This window comes from Trachypithecus francoisi, unplaced genomic scaffold (assembly GCF_009764315.1).
Source record: "Trachypithecus francoisi isolate TF-2019V2 unplaced genomic scaffold, Tfra_2.0 Lachesis_group8, whole genome shotgun sequence".
NCBI lineage: Eukaryota > Metazoa > Chordata > Mammalia > Primates > Cercopithecidae > Trachypithecus > Trachypithecus francoisi.
Window position 1 is genome coordinate 11,598,405 of NW_022681473.1, and position 22,466 is coordinate 11,620,870.

The 22,466-nt window shown below is 43.5% G+C and overlaps 1 protein-coding gene and 1 pseudogene across 1 annotated transcript in view; both read right to left on the reverse strand.

Moving 5' to 3' along the window:
• Positions 1 to 1,161, reverse strand: part of ASRGL1 (asparaginase and isoaspartyl peptidase 1) — a 41,249-nt gene extending 40,088 nt beyond the window's left edge. Inside the window, exons 1-2 of the mRNA XM_033207906.1 lie at positions 891 to 1,161; positions 301 to 501 (exon numbers count right to left, since the gene is read on the reverse strand). Of these exons, the coding sequence (XP_033063797.1) occupies positions 301 to 490 (190 nt within the window). The 5' untranslated portion in view covers positions 491 to 501; positions 891 to 1,161. The remainder of the gene's footprint in view (positions 1 to 300; positions 502 to 890) is intronic.
• On the reverse strand, positions 603 to 3,162 carry LOC117080678 (annotated as a pseudogene).
• Positions 3,163 to 22,466: the final 19,304 nt, after the last annotated feature.

A 22,466-nucleotide genomic window follows, 5' to 3' on the forward strand; every position in this document is an offset into this window, starting at 1 on the left:
ATGTACCTCTAGTATGTATTGATTGACATCTTATGTCTCTAAAAGCACATGTTCTCAGGGTTTCCCAAGAGCTGTATCACAGGCCAATGGTCACTCATATTTGGCTCAGTATACATCTCTCCAAATATTTTAGCGTTTGACTCTTTTCATCACAGGTAGAAAAATTAAATATTGTTTCTTTTTTACAGAGTTTCACCCCAAGGCTCATTAGATTCCCTAACGCTTTACGTAGGTTATATTTATTCTGAAGAAGAAGCTTGACCTGACTCACATTATTTACCAGCTGAAAGGCACATTTACCTGCGTTGAACTCGGGATCGTCTTCCAGGGCGACGACAGCTCCCTCCACGGCATCCACGGCGCTCCCGCCCTCCCGGAGAATGCCGTAGCCCACGGTGGCGGCTCTGATGATGCCCTGGTGCACTCGCTCCTTCCGATCCTTGGAGATGGGACCGGCTCCGCCGCCGTGGACCACTACGATGGGATTCATGTCGGCGGATCCTAGGCAGCAGGAAGGCGAAAGTGTCGTCCAAAGCCAGCCCAAGGAAGCCGCGCGGGCACAAGGTCCTCGGGAGACCCGTTGGGATAATGCCCAGTCTCTATTACGCGAGGCGGGGTTCGCAGCTGGGGGTGCGTAGGGGCGGCTCGGTCGAGCTTGGTACGAAGAGCCCAGGGCCCAGCGCCCTCCTGCGTTCATCTCCGCCCCCGGCCCGGACCTGCTGGGGTCTCAGTTTCCCCGGGGACGTTACCCCGCGCCCACTGCCGCCCGCCTCCAAGCCCCGGCGCCTAGGGAGGATGTCTATTTCGCCTTCGGGAAAATGTCTATTTTCGTTTATTTCGTTCGCCCTCCCGCGTCTCGGGCGGCTGCTCCGGGAGGGCCGCCGACTTACCCAGGGCACCGCGGGAGGCGGACGCCGAGGCCTCAGGCTGGGTCGAGCCGCCCCCGCAGTCGCCCAACACCGCCGCTCCCGGACGCCGGCTTGAAACCGCTCAGTCCGCAACCGCTCCGGCCACAACGGTTCTGCGCCTGCGCACGAGGGCGGGGCCGCCGCACCGCCCAGTTCCCGTAAAGCACCGAAGCCCGGCCGGCACGCACCAGTCTCACTGTTATTCTGAGTCTCGGCTCTTGGCCCACGCGGGCTTACTAGTGGCATGCGGGGACCCTCCTCCTCCTGACCAGGCCAGGGGCTGGGTGGTTGGGTTGGTGGCGAGAAGCGTGAAGTGGCGTGTCACAGTTTTGTAACTGCAGATTGAAAATCTGCGCTAGACTGTGCACAGTGGCTCAAGCCTTGTAATCCCAGCACTTTGAGAGGCCGAGGCGGATGGATCACCTGAGGTCGGGAGTGCGAGACCAGCCTGACCAATATGGAGAAACCCTGTCTCTACTAAAAACACAAAATTAACCAGGCATGGTGGCGCATGCCTGTAATCCCAGTTACTCGGGAGGCTAAGGCACGAGGATCGTTTGAACCCGGGAGGCGGAGGTTGCGGTGAGCCGAGGTCGCGCCATTGCACTCCAGCCTGGGCAACAAGAGTGAAACTCTGAATCAAAAGAAAAAAAAAATTATACTGGGACAATGGGCATAAACAGGGACAGATCCAGGCAAACTGTGATTGATCTCCTGTGGATCGGAGGGAGAATCCCTTCCCTTCTTGTTTACCCACACTAATAACATATTTTACCACTCTTGGGAATTCTCTTTACTCCTTTTTACCTTCGTTTCCTGCCTTAAGGCCCAGTTTAAACGAACCCCTCCTGCAAAGCCTCCCTGGCATCCCACTAAGGATCGGTCATTCCCCTTCTAGTGACCTATTGTGAGGGATTACCACAAATTTATTGGCTTCAAACAACACACATTATCTTACAGTTCTGGTGATCAGAAATTCAAACTGAGTCTGCAGGGTTGAGTCTCTTGGGGAAGCTCCAGAAGAGAATCCGTTTTTTCCCGATTCTACAAGCTGCCTGTATCCTTGGCTCATGGTCTCATCCTCCATTGCCAAAACCAGCAGCCTAGCATCTTTAACTCTCTCTCCCTCTGGCCTCTGTTTCTGCTGCTACATCACTTCTCTCTCTGTCACCATAATCACGATTTTCTTCTCAGACTCTGACTGTCCTGCCTCCTTCTTTTTTTTTTTTTTTTTTTTGAGACGGAATCTCGCTCTGTTGCCCAGTCTAGAGTGCAGGGGCCGGATCTCAGCTCACTGCAAGCTCCGCCTCCCGGGTTTACGCCATTCTCCTGCCTCACCCTCCCGAGTAACTGGGACTACAGGCGCCCACCACCTCGCCCGGCTAGTTTTTTGTATTTTTTTTTCAGTAGAGACGGGGTTTCACCATGTTAGCCAGGATGGTCTTGATCTCCTGACCTCGTGATCCACCCGTCTCGGCTTCCCAAAGTGCTGGGATTACAGGCTTGAGCCACCGCGCCCGGCCGAGAACCACCTTTTTCTATACTTGCTTGCATTTTTGCTTTAACGTCTTCTACAGAACTAGGTCCTTTTGGTGTTTTAGGAGTTTTTTTTCCTGTTTTTTGAAGGATTCTTGTCCTTTTGATCTTGGTGTTTACGATGGTTTTGAGTCTTTTCCATTCTGATTTGAATTTTGTGCATTTTTGGCTGGAGTATCTCATATAGATTCCTTCACTGGCACTTTTTCTTTAGTTTCCGCATCATCAAAATCATCATCATCATCTTCATCAGCAGCAAGTTTTACTTTTTTCTGTGGAAACTTGCTACCACCTCCAGGGGCCAATTGATTTCCAGATATACTTAAGAGTTTCACATCCCCCTCCTCTTCATCTTCTCTTGCATCTTCCTCCACAGCTACTAAGTGCTGTCCACTAATATGCACTGGCCCTGAGCCACACTTCAACCAGAAGACACTGGTGGTGTTATTTCAAAGCCCCCAAGGGAAACCATTGGCTGTAAAGACATTTTCAAAGTTGCCAGTGTTACTTTAGTTGGACTGCCTTCGTAATTCATTGCCTGTGCTTCAACAATGTGCAATTCATCCTTCGCACCAGCCCCTAAACTGACCATTCTTAAAGATAACTGGTGCTTATTTTCATCATTATCCACCTTAAAGTGATCATCTTTGTCGGCCTTTAGTTCACAACCAAAAAGATAGTTCCGGGGTCTCATGTCCATGTCCATGGCATCTTCCATTGGGTGGCTGCACGCACTTAGGTGGGAGAGAAGGTGGATGGAGATAAACGACCACTGCTCTAGAGAACAGCTGCGCAGGATGGAATCACACCAGGGAAAAGCTGCACCACATCTTTTACAGATAAGTGTATACACCTGTAACTCCCTAATTTAACATTACTTACTGACTTCTTGCTTGGCTAGATGCAGATTTAGATCATTTACTGCTTCTCCTTTTCTGTTTTATTCTTTTTTTTTGAGACGGAATCTTGCTCTGTCATCCAGGCTGGAGTGCAGTGGCACACGATCTTGGCTCACTGCGACCTCCGCCTCCTGGATTCAAGTGATTCTTCTGCCTCAGCTTCCCTGTAGCTGCTTTGGGAGGCCTCAGCACCTCAGTGCCTGTAGCTGGGATTACAGGTGCCCGTCACCATGCCCAGCTAATTTTTGTATTTTTAGTAGAGACAGGTTTCGCCATGTTGGTCAGGCTGGTCTCAAACTCCTGACCTCAGGTGATCCGCCCATCTCAGCCTCCCAAAGTACTGGGATTACAGGTGTGAGCCACTGCACCCAGCCCTCTGCTTTATTATTTTAAACTGAGTTTTATCATTGTAAAATTATTTATTTATTTATTTTTTAAGACGGAGTTTCGCTCTGTCACCCAGGCTCGAATGCAGTGGCACAATCTCGGCTCACTGCAACCTTCGCTTCCCGGGTTCAAGTGATTCTCCTGCCTCAGCCTCTCGAGTAGCTGGGATTACAGGCGCCCTCCCCCAAGCCCAGATAATTTTTGTATTTTTAGTAGAAATGGGGTTTCACCATGTTGGCCAGGCTGGTCTCAAACTCCTGACCTCAGGCGATCTGCCCGCCTTGGCCTCCCAAAGTAAGTGCTGGGATTACAGGCGTGAGTCACTGTGCCCGGCCCTTCTGAATGTTTTTAAGCTCACTGGGCAGGCCTGGAGATGGAGCCACAGCGGTTCGCAAAGTTCATTTTGGCCTAGAATCTAACTTGATGTGGAGATCTTGTGATGGCTATTAGGTTGGTGCAAAAGTAATTGCGGTTTTTGCCATTACAAGTAATATTTTATGCCCAGGCATGTTTTTCACTTGATTCAAAACTCAGAAGAGATGTGATGCCTTTATACCCTCAAAGCAACAGTGTGGGCTCTGGAGGCAGAGGACCCAGGTTCAAATCCTGATCCTTTCATTCATTTACTAGCTTTGTGACCTTTGGCAAATCACCCTTTCTGAGTCTCAGTTTAGTATTCTGGAACATGGACTATTTAAATAGTAGGTAGAATGAACATAACACATTGCCTGACACACACTAAAGGCACAATAAATGTTAGCTATTGTTGTTTGACCTGTGCTCTGAAACAGTCAAAATGGCATAGAAATGATCTGATCCTTGAAGGTTTGTGAAAATTAGTAAATCTTATCTGGGCCGGCAATCTTTAGTGAGTTAGATCAGAGGTTCACAAACCATGGCCTGTGGCCCAACTCCAGCCCTACGCTTTTTTGTTTGTTTGTTTGTTTGTTTGATACATTCTGAAAGCTAAGAATGGATTTCATATTTTTTTTTTTTTTTTGAGGCGGAGTCTCGCTCTGTCGCCCGGACTGGAGTGCAGTGGCCAGATCTCAGCTCACTGCAAGCTCCGCCTCCCGGGTTTACGCCATTCTCCTGCCTCAGCCTCCCGAGTAGCTGGGACTACAGGCGCCCGCCACCTCGCCCGGCTAGTATTTGTATTTTTAGTAGAGACGGGGTTTCACCGTGTTAGCCAGGATGGTCTCGATCTCCTGACCTCGTGATCCGCCCGTCTCGGCCTCCCAAAGTGCTGGGATTACAGGCTTGAGCCACCGTGCCCGGCCCGGATTTCATATTTTTAAATGGTTAAAAAAATCAAAAGAAGAATAGTACTTGGTGACACATGGAAATTATGTGAAATCAAATTTCAGGTTTCAGAAATAAAGTCTTATTGGAAAACAAACACATTCATGTGAAAGGAAATCCAGGATGGAAATGGCTATGTCAGAGGCATCTAAAAAGTTGCTGGGTGGGCAGGAAGAGCTGGACCCAGGCCTATATACACCCAGACAGAATGTCACCTGTGGAACTGGGCCAAACTGTAAACATCCTGAAGAAGCAGGTACTTTTAGTTTAACCTCTTTATATTGGGCCTGATCACAAATCTCCTGGGGAGAGAGCTGTGCCAACATAAGCTGGTCATCTGCTAGAGACATTCGAAGCTGTCAATCAATCACCATTAATCATAGACCATGCTAAATTATCCCACTTGTGTAAATTTACAGTAAACCTCTATAATCTCCTGCTCAACCTCACTTGGAGGGAACGTGATTTAGCTGCTTGCTATATTTGTGTCTCCTGCATTGCAATTCCTCTCTTGTTTGCTGCCCTGCAGGGGTTTTCTTTCTTTTTTTTTGTGGGGTGGGGTGGGGGAGATGGAGTCTCGCTTTGTCGCCAGGCTGGAGTGCAGTGGTGCGATCTCTGCTCACTGCAATCTCTGCCTCCTGGATTCAAGTGATTCCCCTGCCTTAGCCTCCTGAGTAGCTGGGACTACAGGTGTGCACCACCATGCCTAGCTAATTTTTTGTATTTTAGTAGAGACGGGTTTCACCATGTTGGCCAGGACGGTCTCGATCTCCTGACCTCATGATCTACCGCCTCAGCCTCCCAAAGTGCTGGGATTACAGGTGTGAGCCACCGTGTCCAGCCCTTATTTCTTATTAGTTGACACTCATTTGTTTGTTACATAATGCCTCCGGCTGCTTTCACCCTAGAGTGGCAGGGTTGAGTAGCTGGAACAGACTATGGAGGCCTACAAAACCTCACATATTTACTTCCTGGCCCATTGCAGAAAGTTTGCTGATCCTGAGTTAGGCGATTGACGCTTTTCTTTTTTTTTTTTTTTTTTTTTTCTTTTTTTTTTTTTTGAGGCGGAGTCTCGCTCTGTCACCCAGACTGGAGTGCAGTGGTGCAATCTCTGCTCACTGCAAGCTCCGCCTCCGGGTTCACGCCATTCTCCTGCCTCAGCCTCCGAGTAGCTGGGACTACAGGCGCCCGCCACCTCGCCCGGCTAGTTTTTTTTTTTTTTTGTATTTTAGTAGAGATGGGGTTTCACCATGTTAGCCAGGATGGTCTCGATCTCCTGACCTCGTGATCCGCCCATCTCGGCCTCCCAAAGTACTGGGATTACAGGCGATTGACGCTTTTCTTTCTTCTACATTTATTAGCCTTTCCAGAAGTATATGTAATGAGAGGAGGATTCTCTCCTTTGCATGTTGGTCTAGCTAGTTGATTAGCTATTTGATCTAGCTAATGGGGTAGCTAATTAGAGATGGCAAGTAGTTAGCAAACATTTTACTAAGATTATCATTTAGACCTCCATTACTGTAGAGCTGTGTAGAGCAGTGTATTAGTTAGGGTTCTCTAGAAAGACAGAACCAATAGGAGATTATATATAACTATATATCTGTATAAATATATGGGGGGATTTGTTAGGGGAATTGACTTATGTGAGGATGGAGGCTGAGAAGTCCCATGGCAGGCCAGCTGCAAGCTGGAGAACCAGGGAAGCCTGAAGCGTGGCTCAGAACCAGAGGAGTTGATATTGTGAAATGGAAGTCTGAGGCCGAAGGCCTGAGAAACTGGGAGGCAGCTGATGTATGTTCCAGAGTCCAAAGGCCAGAGAACCTGAAGTTCCTACAGCCTAGGGGAGGAGAAGAAGGGTGTCTCAGCTCCAGCAGAGAGATAGCAAGAGCAAATTCACCCTTCTTCTGCCTTTCTGTTCTATGTGGGCCCTCAGCTGATTGGGCCCACGCTGGGTGAGGGTGGATCTTCCCAGTGATTCAAATGCCAATCTCTTCTGAATACACCCTCACAGACACACCCAGAAACAGTGGTTTACCAGCTATCTGGGTGTCCCTTAATCCAGTCAAGCTGACACCTGAAATTAACCTTCACAAACAGCGAAATCTTAAAATGAAGGCTGAGTGTTCTATTCCTGTGCATCTTAGGGTCAAGGGCCCACGCTAAAATTGCCACGCTGTGTGTCTGCCTTGGGTGACCCTGGCAGCCTCACTTGCTTCTTCTGAGCTGGACCAACACTGTTATCCTCCCTATGCTCAAATAAATCTAGACCATTCTCTTCCAGGAGCCACTCTAGAATATGTTCCTTCCAATGGATTAATGAGAAGAAATAATGTATGTGAAAGTACTTTATGAGATGTAGACTAGAATAATATATTGGACATGATTGTTATTTTATAAAATAGGCTTGGCTGAGTTCATTTAGTTTGCCTGACCAGCCCTGGAGCAGCCTTTCTGACTGCCAGCTGATGTCTTCCTTATCTGGGCTCCTTCTCTGCTACTGGTGTTGGGTTCTGCCCTTTGGACAAAGAAGGGTGTGCTTGCTGACCCAGAGCTGCCCTTTCTCGTTGGCATTCCTGTTGTTTTAGTTTTGTTTTTGTTTGTGTTTCTTTCTGAGACAGGGTTTCGCTCTCGTTGCCCAGGCTGGAGTGCAATGGTGCGATCTCAGCTTACTGCAACCTCCACCTCCCGGGTTCAAGTGATTATCCTGCCTCAGCCTCCCAAGGAGGTGGGATTACTGGCATGTGCCACCATGTCCAGCTAATTTTGTATTTTTAGTGGCGATGGGGTTTCACCATGTTGGTCAGGCTGGTCTCGAACTCCTGACTTCAGGTGATCCACCCGCCTTGGCCTCCCAAATGCTTTACTTTTATTAACCGAGATCATCCTCTTTGTCTGATGGCAAACCCAGCTTTCTCCTGCCAATGTATGATGATCCAAGGAGTTGCTGTGCCTTTGGGAAAAGTGGGGAGGGGATGCAACAGAAGCTGGAGTGTCAGCGACAGAATCCCAGGTTCCTCCTTTCCTATATGCAGGTTAACTGCAGAGCCTCCAGGTGCATGTCTCAGTATCCTGGAGGAGTCATCCTGTATATCTTTTTTGGTTTTGGATTCTCTCATTACTGCTGCAGGCAATTCTGCCTATCACTCCTTTTGCTAAATTTATCCAGGACTGATAACCACAGGTCCTTGACTTGAAAGCCAGAACCATCAGCTTTTGATGGGAGCTGAAATGGTCAGTGTTGCCTTAGCCTAAGATGAACAGACACTCTCCTCAGAAGCACGGGTAAGTGGGAGTTTCACACTGGCCTGTTTTATATGTGGGCCGCTGAGGCTTTGTGCATAAATTCACGATTTTGCGTGATCCCTATGCCCATTGTGTTTTTGAGATCCCAAATTTATAATGACTTCATCCCACAAGGCAATGCCTTAATAGGCTCCAGAGAATCTGCCAACTGCGTTATCTTCTCTCCAAAATCCTCTTCTCTCCCTGTGTCCTCATCCCACCACCCACTCACTCCTCACCCCACTCCATTCCTGCCACCAGCACACTTGTCATCCAAACTCTTCCCTCCAAGGTCAACCTGTCTGCTCAAACATTACATTTAAACATTTTTTTTTTTTTTGAGACAGAGTCTCACTCTGTTGCCCAGACTGGAGTGCAGCGGGGCAATCTCGGCTCACTGCAACCTCCGCCTCCTGGGTTCAAGCCTTAGCCTCCCAAGTAGCTGGAACTACAGGCACCCACCACTATACCTGGCTCGTTTTTGTATTTTTAGTAGAGATGGGGTTTTGCCATGTTGGCCAGGCTGATCTCGAACTCCTGACCTCAAGTGATCCATCTGCCTTGGCCTCCCAAAGTGCTGGGATTATAGGCGTGAACCAGCGTGCCTCGTCACGTTTAAACAATTTTGTAGGAAAAAAAAAATAATCTGATTAAAAGTGGGCCAAAGATCTGAATAGACATTTCTTAAAAGAAGACATACAAGTGGCAAACAGGCAAAGGAAAAGATGCCCAACATCATTGCTCATCCAAGAAATACACATCAAAACTACAACGAGATATCACTTCACCCTAGTTAAGGTGGCTTATATCCAAAAGTCGGGCAATAACAAATGCTGGTGAGGATGTGGAGAAAAGAGAACCCTTGTACACTGTTGGTGGGAATGTAAATTAGTGCAACCACTATGGAGAACAGGGTGGAGGTTCCTCAAAAAACTAAAAATAGAGCTACCATATGATCCAGCAATCCCATTGGTAGGCCTATACCCAAGAGAAAGGAAATCAGGATTTTGAAGAGATATCTACACTCCAAGGTTTACTGCAACACCATTCACAATAGCCAACACTTGTTAGCAACCTAAGTGTCTATCAAAGATGAACGGATAAAGAAAGTGTGGTGCATATAGGCAAGGAAGTACTATCCAGCCATAAAAAGAATGAGATCCTGCCATTTGCAACAATATAGATGGAACTAGAGGTCATTATGTTAAGTGAAACAAGCCAGGCACCTAAAGACAAACTTTGCATGTTCTCGCTTAATTATGGAAGCTAAAAATTAAAACGATTGAACTCGTGAAGATAGAGAGTAGGTTGGGGGCGGCAGCTCACGCTTGTAATCCCAGCACTTGGGAGGCCAAGGCAGGCGGATCACGAGGTCGGGAGATTGATATCATTCTGGCTAACATGGTGAAACTCTGTCTCTACTAAAAATACAAAAAATTAGCCGGGCGTGGTGGCGGACGCGTGTAGTCCCAGCTACTCGGGAGGCCGAGGTGGGAGAATGGCGAGAACACGGGAGGCGGAGCTTCAGTGAGTTGCGATCTCCCACTGCACTCCAGCCTGGGTGACAGTGCGAGACTCCGTCTTAAAAAATAAATAAATACATAAATAAATAAAATAAATTAGCTGGGTGGCGCGTACCTGTAATTCCAGCTACTCTGGAGGCTGAGGCAGGGGAATCACTTGACCTTGGGAGGCGGAGATTGCAGTGAACCGAGACTGCGCCACTGCACTGTAGCCTGGCGACAGAGTGAGACTCCATCTCAAAAGCACAACAACAACAACAACAACAACAACAACAAAGATAGAGAGTAGAAGGATGGTTGCAAGAGGCTAAGAAGGGTAGTGGGGGATGGTGGTGGGAGGAAGTGGGGATGGTTAATGTGTACAAAAAATAGAAAGACTGAATAAGACCTAGTATTTGCTAGCACAACAGGGTCAGTACAGTCAATAATAATTCAGTTGTACATTTAAAAATAACTAAGAGTATAATTGGATTGTTTATAACACAAAGGGTAAATGCGTGAGGTGATGGATACCCCATTTACCCTGATGTGATTATTATACCTTGTATGCCTGTATTAAAATATCTCATGTAACTCAAAAATAATATATATACGCCTACTGTGTACCCAACAAAATTAAAAATAAAAAACTTTTAAAAGGCACTACATTTAAAATACACTTCGTAATTCTTGTCTTGCTTGGTCTCATAGTAGCATTTGAGTCTTTTTATCGCTCTGTCCTCCAAATTTCCTCTTCATTTCTCTGTGGCCTCTCACTCTCTTACGCCTCTTCCTCCCTCCTTCTCTGGATCTTCCTTTTCAGTTTCCATTATGAGCCCCACCTGACCTATTGGGTGTTTTTCAGGGCTCCAGCCTAGACTGGCTTTAAAAAATTTTTTTTTTCTTTGAACTGTAATCTTTCTCCCTAGACCCACTACTTCCCTGGCTTCAGTTGTTATCTGTACACTGACAACTCCAAGGTATTTACCTGCAGTCAGACCTTTTATCTCACTTGCAAATCCACATGTATTACGTGTTCCTTAATATCTTATCCATTCATTCCAAGGCTATTGAGCTTCCATTATGTTCTAGGCCATGTTTTAAGTACTCACAGTACATCCTTGAACAAGACAGGGTTGGTCCCCCGACCCACATGGAGCAGCTTACATTCTGGGTAAAATTAGGGTGTCGAAAGACAGGCACAAACGAGTGGATGCGATAATTTCAGAGAGCAAAAGGCATTTGAAGAAAATAAAACAGGGTGATAGGATATGAATACCTCTTTTAGTTAGGAAAGCTCTTTCTGATGAGAGGATATTTAGGTTTAAATGTGAATAGTAAGAAAGAATCAACTGTGCAAAAATCCAGGGGTAAATGTGTCCAGGCAAGGAGGAGCAGGCTTGGCGTGCTCAAGAAAGAGAGAGAAGGTTGCTGTGGGTGGAGCATAGTAAGAGAGAGAAAGAAAACTAACAAACAGAAAGGAAGAGCATCAACATCAACTAAAAGGATGTCCACTCAGAAACTCTGTCTGAAGGTCATCAACATCAAAGACCAAATGTGGATAAATCCACGAAGATGGGGAGAAACCAGCACAAAAAGTCTGACAATTCCAAAAACCAGAACACCTCTTCTGCTCCAAAGGATCACAACTTCTTGCCAGCAAGGGAACAAAACTGGACAGAGATTGAGTTTGATGAATTGGCAGAAGTAGGCTTCAGAAGGTGGGTAATAACGAACTCCTCTTAGCTAAAGGAGCATGTTCTAATCCAATGCAAGGAAGCTAAGAACCTTGAAAAAAGGTTAGAGGAAAAACAAACAAACAAAATAAAAGGTTAGAGGAATTGCTAACTAGAAAGTAGTTTAGAGAAGAACATAAATGACCTGATGGAGCTGAAAAACACAGCATTGAGAACTTTGTGAAGCATACACAAGTATCAGTAGATGAATCAACCAAGCAGAAGAAAGGATATCAGAGATTGAAGACCAACTTAATGAAATAAAGCATGAAGACAAGATTAGAGAAAAAAGAATGAAAAAGAATGCATAAAGCTCCAAGAATTGTGGGACTATGTGAAAAGACCAAGCCTACATTTGATTGGTGTACCTGAAAGTGATAGGGAGAATGGAACCAGTTTGGAAAACACTCTTCAGGATATTTTCCGGGAGAACTTCCCCAATCTAGCAAGACAGGCCAACATTCAAATTCAGGAAATACAGAGAACAACACAAAGATACTCCTTGAGAAGAGCAACCCCAAGACACATAATTGTCAGATTTGCCAAGTTTGAAATGAAGGAAAAGTGTTAAGGGCAGCCAGAGAGAAAGGTTGAGTTACCCACAAAGGGAAGCCCATCAGACTAACAGTGGATCTCTCTGCAGAAACCCTACAAGCCAGAAGAGAGTGGGGGCCAATATTCAACATTCTTAAAGAAAAGAATTTTCAACCCAGAATTTCATATCCAGCCAAACTAAGCTTCGTAAGTGAAGGAGAAATAAAATCTTTTACAAACAAGCAAATGCTGACAGATTTTATCACCACCAAGCCTGCCTTACAAGGGCTCCTGAAGGAAGCACTAAACAGGGAAAGGAACAACCAGAAGCAGCCACTGCAAAAATATACCAAATTGTAAAGCCCATAGACACTATGAAGAAATTGCATCAACTAACAAGCAAAATAACCAGCTAGCATCATAATAACAGGACCAAATTCACACATAACAATATTAACCTTAAATATAAATGGGCTAAATGCCCCAGTTAAAAGACATTAACTGGAAAATTGGAAAAAGAGTCAAAATCCATCAGTATGCTGTATTCAGGAGACCCATCTCATGTGCAAAGGCATACATAGGCTCAAAATAAAGGGATAGAGGAATATTTACCAAGCAAATGGAAAGCAAAAAAAAGCAGGGGTTGCAACCCTGGTCTCTGATAAAACAGACTTTAAACCAACAAAGATCAAAAGAGACAAGGAGGGGCATTACATAATGGTAAATGAATCAATGCAACAAGAAGAGCTAACTATCCTAAATATGTATGTACCCAATACAGGAGCACCCAGATTCATAAAGCAAGTTCTTAGACACCTAAGAAGAGACTTAAACTCCCACACAAAAATAGTGGGAGACTTTAACCCCTCACGTCAGTATTAGACAGATCAACAAGGCAGAAGGTTAACAAGGATATTCAGGACTTGAACTCAGCTCTGGACCAAGTGCACCTAATAAACATCTACAGAACCCTCCACCCCAAATCAACAGAATATACATTCTTCTCAGCGCCACATTGCACTTATTCTAAAATTGACCACATAATTGGAAGTGAAGCACTCCTCAGCAAATGCAAAAGAATGGAAATCATAACAAACAGTCTCTCAGACCACAGTGCAATCAAATTAGAACTCAGGACTAAGAAACTCACTCAAAACTGCACAACTACGTGGAAACTGAACAACCTGCTCCTGAATAACTATTGGGTAAATAATGAAATTAAGGCAGAAAATAATAAGTATTTGTGCAGGGAGTGCACTGTTTTTCCAGGTAGTCTGTCACAGCTTCCCTTGGCTAGGAAAGGGAAATCCCCTGACCCCTTGCACTTCCCAGGTGAGACAACACCCTGTCCTGCTTCAGCTCAACCTCTGTGGGCTGCACCCACTGTCCAACTAGTCCTAGTGAGATGAACCAGGTACCTCAGTTGGAAATGCAGAAATCACCGGTCTTCTGCATCAATCATGCTGGGAGCTGCAGACCAGAGCTGTTCCTATTTGGCCATTTTGGAACGCTCCCTGTGGGTTGACTTTTTATGCTGCTGACTGTTTCTTTTGCTGTGCAAAAGCTCTTTAGTTTAATGAAGTCCCAATGATTTATCTTTGTTTTCATTGCATTTGCTTTTGAGTTCTTGGTCATAACGTGCTTGCCTAAGCCATTGTCTAGAAGGGTTTCTCCAATGTTATCTTCTCAAATTTCTATAGTTCAGGTCTTGGATTTAAGTCCTTAATCCATCTTGAGTTGATTTTTGTATAAGGTGAGAAATGAGAATCCAGTTTCGTTCTCCTACATGTGGCTAGCCAATTATCCCAGCACTATTTGTTGACTAGGGTGTCCTTTTTGCATTTTATGGTTTTTTTTTTTCTTTGTCAAAGATCAGTTGGCTGTTAAGTATTTGGGTTTATTTCTGCATTGTCTATTGTGTTCTATTAGTCTCTGTGCCTATTTTCATACCAGTACCATGCTGTTTTGGTGACTATGGCCTTATAGTACAGTTTGAAATCAGGTAATGTGATGGCTCCAGATTTGCTATTATTATTATTTTTTGAGATGGAGTCTTGCTCTGTCACCCAGGCTGGAGTGCAGTGGTGTGGTCTCAGCTCACTGCAAGCTCCGCCTCCCAGGTTCATGCCATTCTCCTGACTCAGCCTCCCTAGTAGCTGTTCTTTTTGCTTAGTCTTGCTGTGGTTATCAGGGCTCTTTCTTGGTTCCATATTAATTTTAATATTGTTTTTTCTAATTCTGTGAAGAATGATGGTGGTATTTTGATGAGAATTGCATTGAATTTGTAGATAACTTTTGGCAGTGTGGTCATTTTCTTAATGTTGATTCTACCTATCCATGAGCATGGGATATGTTTCCATTTGTTTGGTGTTATCTGTGCTTTCATTCAGCAGTGTTTTGAAGTTTTGCTTGCAGAGGTCTTTCACCTCCTTGGTTAGCTATATTCCTTGTATTTTATTTTATTTTTTGCAGCTATTGTAAATGGAATTGAGTTCTCAACTTGATTCTCAGCATCGTCAATGGTGTATAGAAAAGCTGCTGATTTGTGTACATTAATTTTGTATCTGGAAGCTTTGCTGAATCTTTTTATTAGTTCTATGAACTTTCTGGAAGAATCTTCAGGGTTTTGTAGGTAAACAATCATATCATTAGCAAACAGTGACAATTTAACTTCCTGTTTACCAGTTTGGATGCCCTTTGTTTCTTTTTTTTTTTTGAGGCGGAGTCTCGCTCTGTCTCCCGGACTGGAGTGCAGTGGCCGGATCTCAGCTCACTGCAAGCTCCGCCTCCCGGGTTTACGCCATTCTCCTGCCTCAGCCTCCCGAGTAGCTGGGACTACAGGCGCCCGCCACCTCGCCCAGCTAGTTTTTTTGTATTTTTAGTAGAGACGGGGTTTCACCGTGTTAGCCAGGATGGTCTCGATCTCCTGACCTCGTGATCCGCCCGTCTCGGCCTCCCAAAGTGCTGGGATTACAGGCTTGAGCCACCGCGCCCGGCCCCCTTTGTTTCTTTCTCTTGTCTGATTGCTCTGGCTAAGATTTCCAGTACCATGTTGAAGGGGAGTGGTGAGAGTGGGCATCCTTGTTTTGTTCCAGTTCTCAGAGGGAATGCTTTAAAAATTTCCCCATTCAGTATCATGTTGGCTGTGGTTTTGTCATAGATGGCTTTTATTATATTAAAGTATGTCCCTTGTATGCCAATTTTGCTGAGAGTTTTATTCATTAAAAGATGTTGGATTTTGTCAGATGATTTTTCTGCATCTATTGAGATGATCATGTGATTTTTGTTTTAATTCTGTTTACGTAGTTTACCACATTTATTGACTTGTGTATGTTAAACCATCCCTGCATCCCTGATATGAAACCCACTTGATCATGTTGAATTACCTTTTAGACATGTTGTTCAATTCAGTTAGCTAGTATTTTGTTGAGGATTTTAGAATTTATGTTCATCGGGGTATTTGTCTGTAGTTTTCTTTTTCTGTTTTGTCCTTTACTGGTTTTGGTGTTAGGGTGATACTGGCTTCATAGGATAATTTAGGGTGGTTTCCTTCTTTATCTTGTGGAATAGTGTCAATAAAATTGGTACCAATTCTTTGAATATCTGGTAGAATTCTGCAGTGAATCCATCTGGTTTTGGACTTTTTTTGTGGGTAAATTTAAAATTATTATTTCAATCTCACTGCTTGTTATTGGTCTGTTCAGGGTATCTCATTCTTTCTGATTTAAACTAGGAGGCTTCCATCTTTTCAGGAATTTGTCCATCTCTTCTAGGTTTTCTAGTTTATGTGTGTAAAGCTGTTCATAGTAGCCTTGAATGATCTTTTGTATTTCTGGGGTATCAGTTGTAATCTCTCCTGTTTCGTTTCTTATTAAGCTTATCTGGATTTTCTCTCTTCTTTTCTTGGTTAATCTTGCTAATGGTCTATCAATTTTATTTATCTTTTCAAATAACCAGCTTGTTGTTTCATTTATCTTTTACATGTTTTTTATTTCAATCTCATTTAGTTCTGCTCTGATCTTTGTTATTTCCTTTCTTCTGCTGGATTTGGGTTTGGTTTATTATTTTTTCTCTAGTTCCTTGCGATGTGACCTTAGATTGTCTGTTGGTGGTCTTTCAGACTTTTGATATAGGCATTTATGGCTATGAACTTTCCTCTCAGAACTGCCTTTGTTGTATCTCAGAGATTTTGATAGGTTGCGTTACTGTTGTCATTCAGTTTGAAGAATATTTACATTTCCATCTTGGTTTCATTTTTGACCCAATGATCATTTAGGAGCAAATTATTTAATTTGCATGTATTTGCATGATTTCAAAGGTTCCTTTGGAGTTAATTTCCAATTTTATTTCACTGTGGCCTGAGAGAGTTCTTGGTATGGTTTTAATTTTTCTTAAATTTATTGAGGCTCGTTTTGTGGCCTGTCATATGGTCTATCTTGGAGAAAGTTCCATGCACTGTCGAATAGAATGTACATTCTGCAGTTGTTGAATGGAATGTTCTGTAAATATCTGTTAAGTCAGTTTTTTCCAGGGTATTGTTTAAATCTACCATTTCTTTGTTGTCTTTCTGTCTTGATGAACTGTCTAGTGCTGTCAGTGGAGTATTGAAGTCGCCCAGTATTATTGTGTTGCTGTCTATCTCATTTCTTAGGTCTATGAGTAATTGTTTTATAAATGTGGAAACTACAGTGTTAGGTGCATGCATGTTTAGGATTGTGATATTTTTCTGTTAGACAAGGCCTTTTCCATTATATAATGTCCCTCTTTGTCTTTTTTCACTGCTTGTTTTGTTTGATATAAGAATAGCTACTTCTGCTTGCTTTTGGTGTCCATTTGCCTGAAATATCTTTTTCCATCCATTTACCTTAAGTTCATGGGAGTCCTTATATATTAGGTGAGACTCTTGAAGGCAGCAGATAGTTGGTTGGTGAATTCTTATCTATTCTGCACTTCTGTAACTTTTAAGTGAATCATTTAGGCCATTTACATTCAATGTTAGTATTGAGATGTGAGGTATCATTTCTTTCATCATGCTATTTGTTGCCTGTATTTCTTGATTTTTTGTTTTTGTTTTTTAAAGTGTATTTTTGTTTGTTTTACAGGTCCTATGAGAAGTATGCTTTAAAGAGATTCTGTTTTGATATGTTTCCAGGATTTGTTGCAAGATTTAGAGCTCCTTTTAGCAGTTCTTGTAGTGGTAGCTTGGTAATGACAAATTCTCTCAGCATTTGTTTGTCTGAAAAAGACTGCATCTTTCCTTCAAATATGAAGCTTAGTTTCACTGGATACAAAATTCTTGCCTCACAATTGTTTTGTCTGAGAAGGCTGAAGATAGGCCCCCAATCCTTTCTAATTTGTAGGATTTCTGCTGAGAAATCTGCCATTAATCTGATAGGTTTTCTTTTATAGGTTACCTGGTGCTTTTGCCTCAGAGCACTTAAAATTTGTTCCTTTGTCTTAACTTTAGATAACCTTTAGATGACAATATTCCTAGGCAATATATTTTTGTGATGAATTTCCCAGGTGTTCTATGTGCTTCTTGGATTTGGATGTCTAGGTCTCTAGCAAGTCGGAGGAAGTTTTTCTCAATTATTCTCCCAAATATGTTTTCCAAACTTAGATTTCTCTTCTTCCTCAGGAATGCCAATTATTCTTAGGTTTAATTGTTTAACATAATTCCAGTGTTCTTAAAGGTTGTGTCTATATTTTCTTATTCCTTTTTTTGCTTTTGTTGGATTAGATTATTTCAAAGACCTTGTCTTCGAGCTCAGAATTTCTTTCTTCTGCTTGTTTGATTCTATTGCTGAGACTTTTCAGAGCATTTTACATTTCTATAAGTGTGTCCATTGTTTCCTGAAGTTTTGATTGTTTTTTTTATTTATGCTACCTATTTCCTTGAATATTTCTCCCTTCACTTCTTATATTAGTTTTTGGATTTCCTTACATTGGGTTTTGCCTTTTTCTGGTGCCTCCCTGATTAGCATAATAACTAACCTTCTGAAATCTATTTCAAGTAAATCAGGGATTTCTTTTTGGTTTGGGTGCATTGCTGATGAGCTAGTGTTTTTTTTGAAGGTGATAAATAATCTTGTTTTGTCATATTACCAGAGCTAGTTTCCTGGTTTCTTCTCATTTGGGTAGGCTGTGTCAGAGGGAAGGTCTAGGGCTGAAGGCTGTTGCTCAGATTCTTTTGTCCCATGGGGTGTTCCTTGATGTAGTACTCTCCCCTTTTCCTATGAATGTGGCTTCCTGAGAGCTGAACTGTAGTGATTGTTATCTCTCTTCTGGATTTAGCCACCAAGCAAGTCTACCAGGCTCTGGGCTGGTACTGGGGGTTGTCTGCAGAGAGTCCTGTGATATGAATCATCTGTGGTTCTCTCAGCCGTGGATACCAGCACCTGTTCCGGTGAAGGTGGCAGCGGGGTGAAATGGACTATGTGAGGGTTCTTAGCTTTGTTGATTTAATGCACTACTTTTGTGCTGGTTGACCTCCTGCCAGGAGGTGGTGCTTTCCAGAGAGTATCAGCTGTGGTGGTGTGGGGAGGAGCAGGTGGTGGGCAGGGCCCTAGAACTCCCAAGAGTATATGCCCTTTGTCTTCAGGTACCAGGGTGAGAAGGGAAGGACCATTGTGTGGATGCAAGGCTAGACATGTCTGAGCTCAGACTCTTCCTTCAGCAGGTCTTGCTGCAGCTGCTGTGGGGGATGGGGGTGAACTTTCCAGGTCAATGGATGTTCCTAGGAGGATTATGACTATCTCTGCTGTGTCATGCAGGTTGCCAGGGAAGTGGGGGAAAGTTGGCAATCACAGGTCCCATGACTTTCCTTCTTCCCCCACCTGTGGACTCTGCATACCAGATTCAGGCCCTCCCCAGAGTTCTGGCCAGGAGGTTTCTTGATTAGCTCAAATTGTTATCAAGTTCAGCTGGAGATTTCTTTCTCCTTGTGGCCTTTTCCCAGTGCTTCTGGCCATCCTCCCAAAGGACCCCTGTGAGACCAGGAAAAAACGGCTTGTTAGGGGGCCCAACAAGCTCCCAGGGCTTTTTCCACTGCTTGCTCTACTTCTGTATTTTACTCACCTCTCTAAACCGACCCAGCTCCAGGTAAGGTCAAAATCTTCTACGTAATCTAGGCATTCAGTTTCCCCAGTAGGGGTGTGTGTTTGGGGTAGATGATCTCCCCTTTGAATTTGAATAAATCAGGTTTCCTGATTTATTTGTGCAGTCATTCTGGAGCAAAAATTCACGATGTGAGCCTCCACATGCTGCTCTGTCCATCCACGTCGGAGCTGCAGTCTAGTCCTGCCTCCTGTTTTTCATGATCTCCAAGACTGTGTTGCTGAATTTTGTGTATCTCTATTCCTTGATTCTACCTTTCACCTAACTTACTCAGAATCTTAGTAGTGACCCTTTTGTTGGATGGAATCACAGTATCTGAGGCCTACTCCGCCAAAAATGATTTGTAAACCAGTGTTTCAATTTCTAATTATATGGAGAAATGGGAGGGCCAAGAAGGTTGAAAATTAATGTCCTTGGGACAGCTTATTCTCTTTTTAGGGAAACTAACTTAGAAACCCAAATTAAGTTAGAAACTAGTCTAGGTTCCAGCAAAGCAGACTAATATGAACTCCAATGGTATTAATACATTTATCTAATATTTAATGAGCATTTGCCATGAACAAAGCATGATTTTGTGTTCTTTGTTGGCTGCAGAGTTGAGTCACTAGTGAAGTCCACCTCTTTGAATGAGGATTTTATTCATAGAGATTATGGACCAGCAGATATGATGCTGCCAGTCACTGTCTCAGAATCCATTATTCTTTGGGTATTGACTATCCTCACCATTGTCACTGTTATCCCTGAAATTGAGTGATAGTTCCCATTTCCCACAGTAATTTAAAATGTTTTGAGTTTTCTTTTTTAAAGTTGTTTGCCATCCTTTGTTTTCATAAGTATAAAGTTGTCCAAATTGTGGAGAAGAATTGTCATTTTCTTTATATATATTTCTATTTCCTGTGTATTTTTCTCACCTTTTCTTCTTTACCCCCAACCCTCTGAGGAAAGTCTATCTCTGTCCTGGTTGAGGTATTTTTGTTCCCTGACCCACTGGAGTCCCTGGCATAATCTGAGTGCCTGGCATCGTCCACAGTCCCTAGCATGGGAGGTGCTCTGGAGTTTAGGACACTAAAGGCCTTGGTCCGTTTTTACTACAATCTAGGACAGGCACTAATGCTTATGTTTGCATGTGGGTAGAAGGTGGGTATGCTGATAATGGCCAGAAGAAGACATCAGGACTTTTATCAACCAGTGCAAGTGGTTATTTTGTTCGTTAGTGGAGATGTGGAAAGTAGATTCTATATCCTTCCTTAGTGAATCTCTAGCAGCTGAAAAATCACCAATCATTGATCCTTGACTCACAACGTCCTCCATTACCAGTGGTGAGCAAACCACAGATGCCAGACTTGCAGGAATTTCGAATGACTTATTGACCAAATGCCAAACCACTCAAGATTTCTAGTCCACAATGAGCTTGTAGCACACCCCAACAAACTTCTCCTCAAATAACTGCTATCTTGTTCTAACTCACAAGAGAGGTCTTGTGTGCCTCTCTAAATAGATCCAGAATGGCTGGGTGTGGTGGCTCATCCCTGTAATTCGAGCACTTTGGGAGGCTGAGGTGGGTGGATTACGTGAGGTCAGGAGTTTGACACCAGCCTGGCTAACACGGTGAATCCCTGTCTCTACTAAAAATACAAAAATTAGTCAGGTGTGGTGGCAGGCACCTGTAATCCCAGCTACTCCGGAGGCTGAGGCAGGAGAATCACTTGAACCTGGGAAGCAGAGGTTGCAGTGAGCTGAGATCGTGCCATTGCACTCTAGTCTGGGTGACAAGAGCAAAAATCCCCCAAAACAAAACAAAACAAAAACCCCCCAAAAAACCACTCCATCTCAAAAAATAAAAATAAAAACAAAAACAAAGTAAATAGATCCAGAGATTTCACAGGAACTTAGTTCCTCCCTGGCACTTAGAATTCATGGAGTATTTACTTCATGCCTGGTTATTGTCAACTCCCTCATCACACTTACACACACACACACACACACACACACACACACAGGCTGAATCCTATTCCCTAGACAGAAGGAATGGCTGTTTTACCAACTTTGGTTTCACCCACTTATAGTTTCTCTCCTACCCCAGAAGTCCATGTTGCTCAGTTCTCAGAATGCACTGCGATCAGGCCTTCCCGTTTTCATCGTGTGCAAAGTTGCTGAAGGCTGACTGTTATTCCAGCCTAGATCCTTTCTTCATTTCTTTTCATATCATATCCCCCACAAACCCTCCCCTGAATGCCCCTCTGGTTTAGGTAATCATTTTCCATGTTCTCGTAATTTTTGGATTGCAGCTCCATTCAAGCACTGAGCTCACCTAAATAGAATACTTTTGTGGGTGTTCAATTGCATTCAGTATAATAGTGACTAAGGGATATCTTTATGGGTCTGCCTCTCCCAGGAGATTGCTATCTTTGGGTGCATAAATGTGTTTTTTAAATCTTCAAATCACCAAGTCTAGCACCAGGACAGGAATAATGAGGTCTCCTTGAACTGACCATGAGTGTGAACCTCAAGGTGGTGCCATTTGTCTAAAATCTGGAATCTCCTTGAACATTTGCAAGATGCCATCAGTCACTAGGGGGAGACCTTACTCCCATACCCAGATGCAAAGCTCAAAGTGATTAAAATGAAATGACAGTTTTGCTGGGTTCTATGTGATCAAAACAACTGACCAGCTTTTCTCTTGTGGTCAAAAGAGGGTTTTGCATTCTCCTGGCAGGTGTATCTAAGGGCTGTCTCCTTGGATTTCACACTTATGGAGAAAGGAATAAGAAAATATGGGCAAAAGGGCACAGAAACATGAATATCACACGTTCTCACTCATACATGGGAGATGAAAAAGTTGATCTTATGGAGTTAGAAAGTTGAATGAGGTGGAAAGTGTGAGGAATGAGGAGAGGTTGGTTAATGGGTGCAAGACATAGTTTGAAACAAGGAATACATTCTAATATTCAGTAGCACAGTAGGGTGACTCTAGTTAACAATAATTAATTTATATTTCAAAATAGCGAAAAGATTGAAATGTTCCCAACATTAAAAATGCTAAATCTTTGAGATGTGAATGTTTTAATTATCCCAATCTGATCGTTAAACATTGTATGCATGTATCAAAATACTATTATATAGTCTGTATGACTTTTATCTAAAAAAAAAGTGTGGTCTTAATTTACCAAGGATAGAAAGACTCTATGTCCCCACCCCAAATTGACATAATCCATACTACATAGTCTACGTAGTCCAGAGTTGGAAAATTAGTTCCAGATCTCA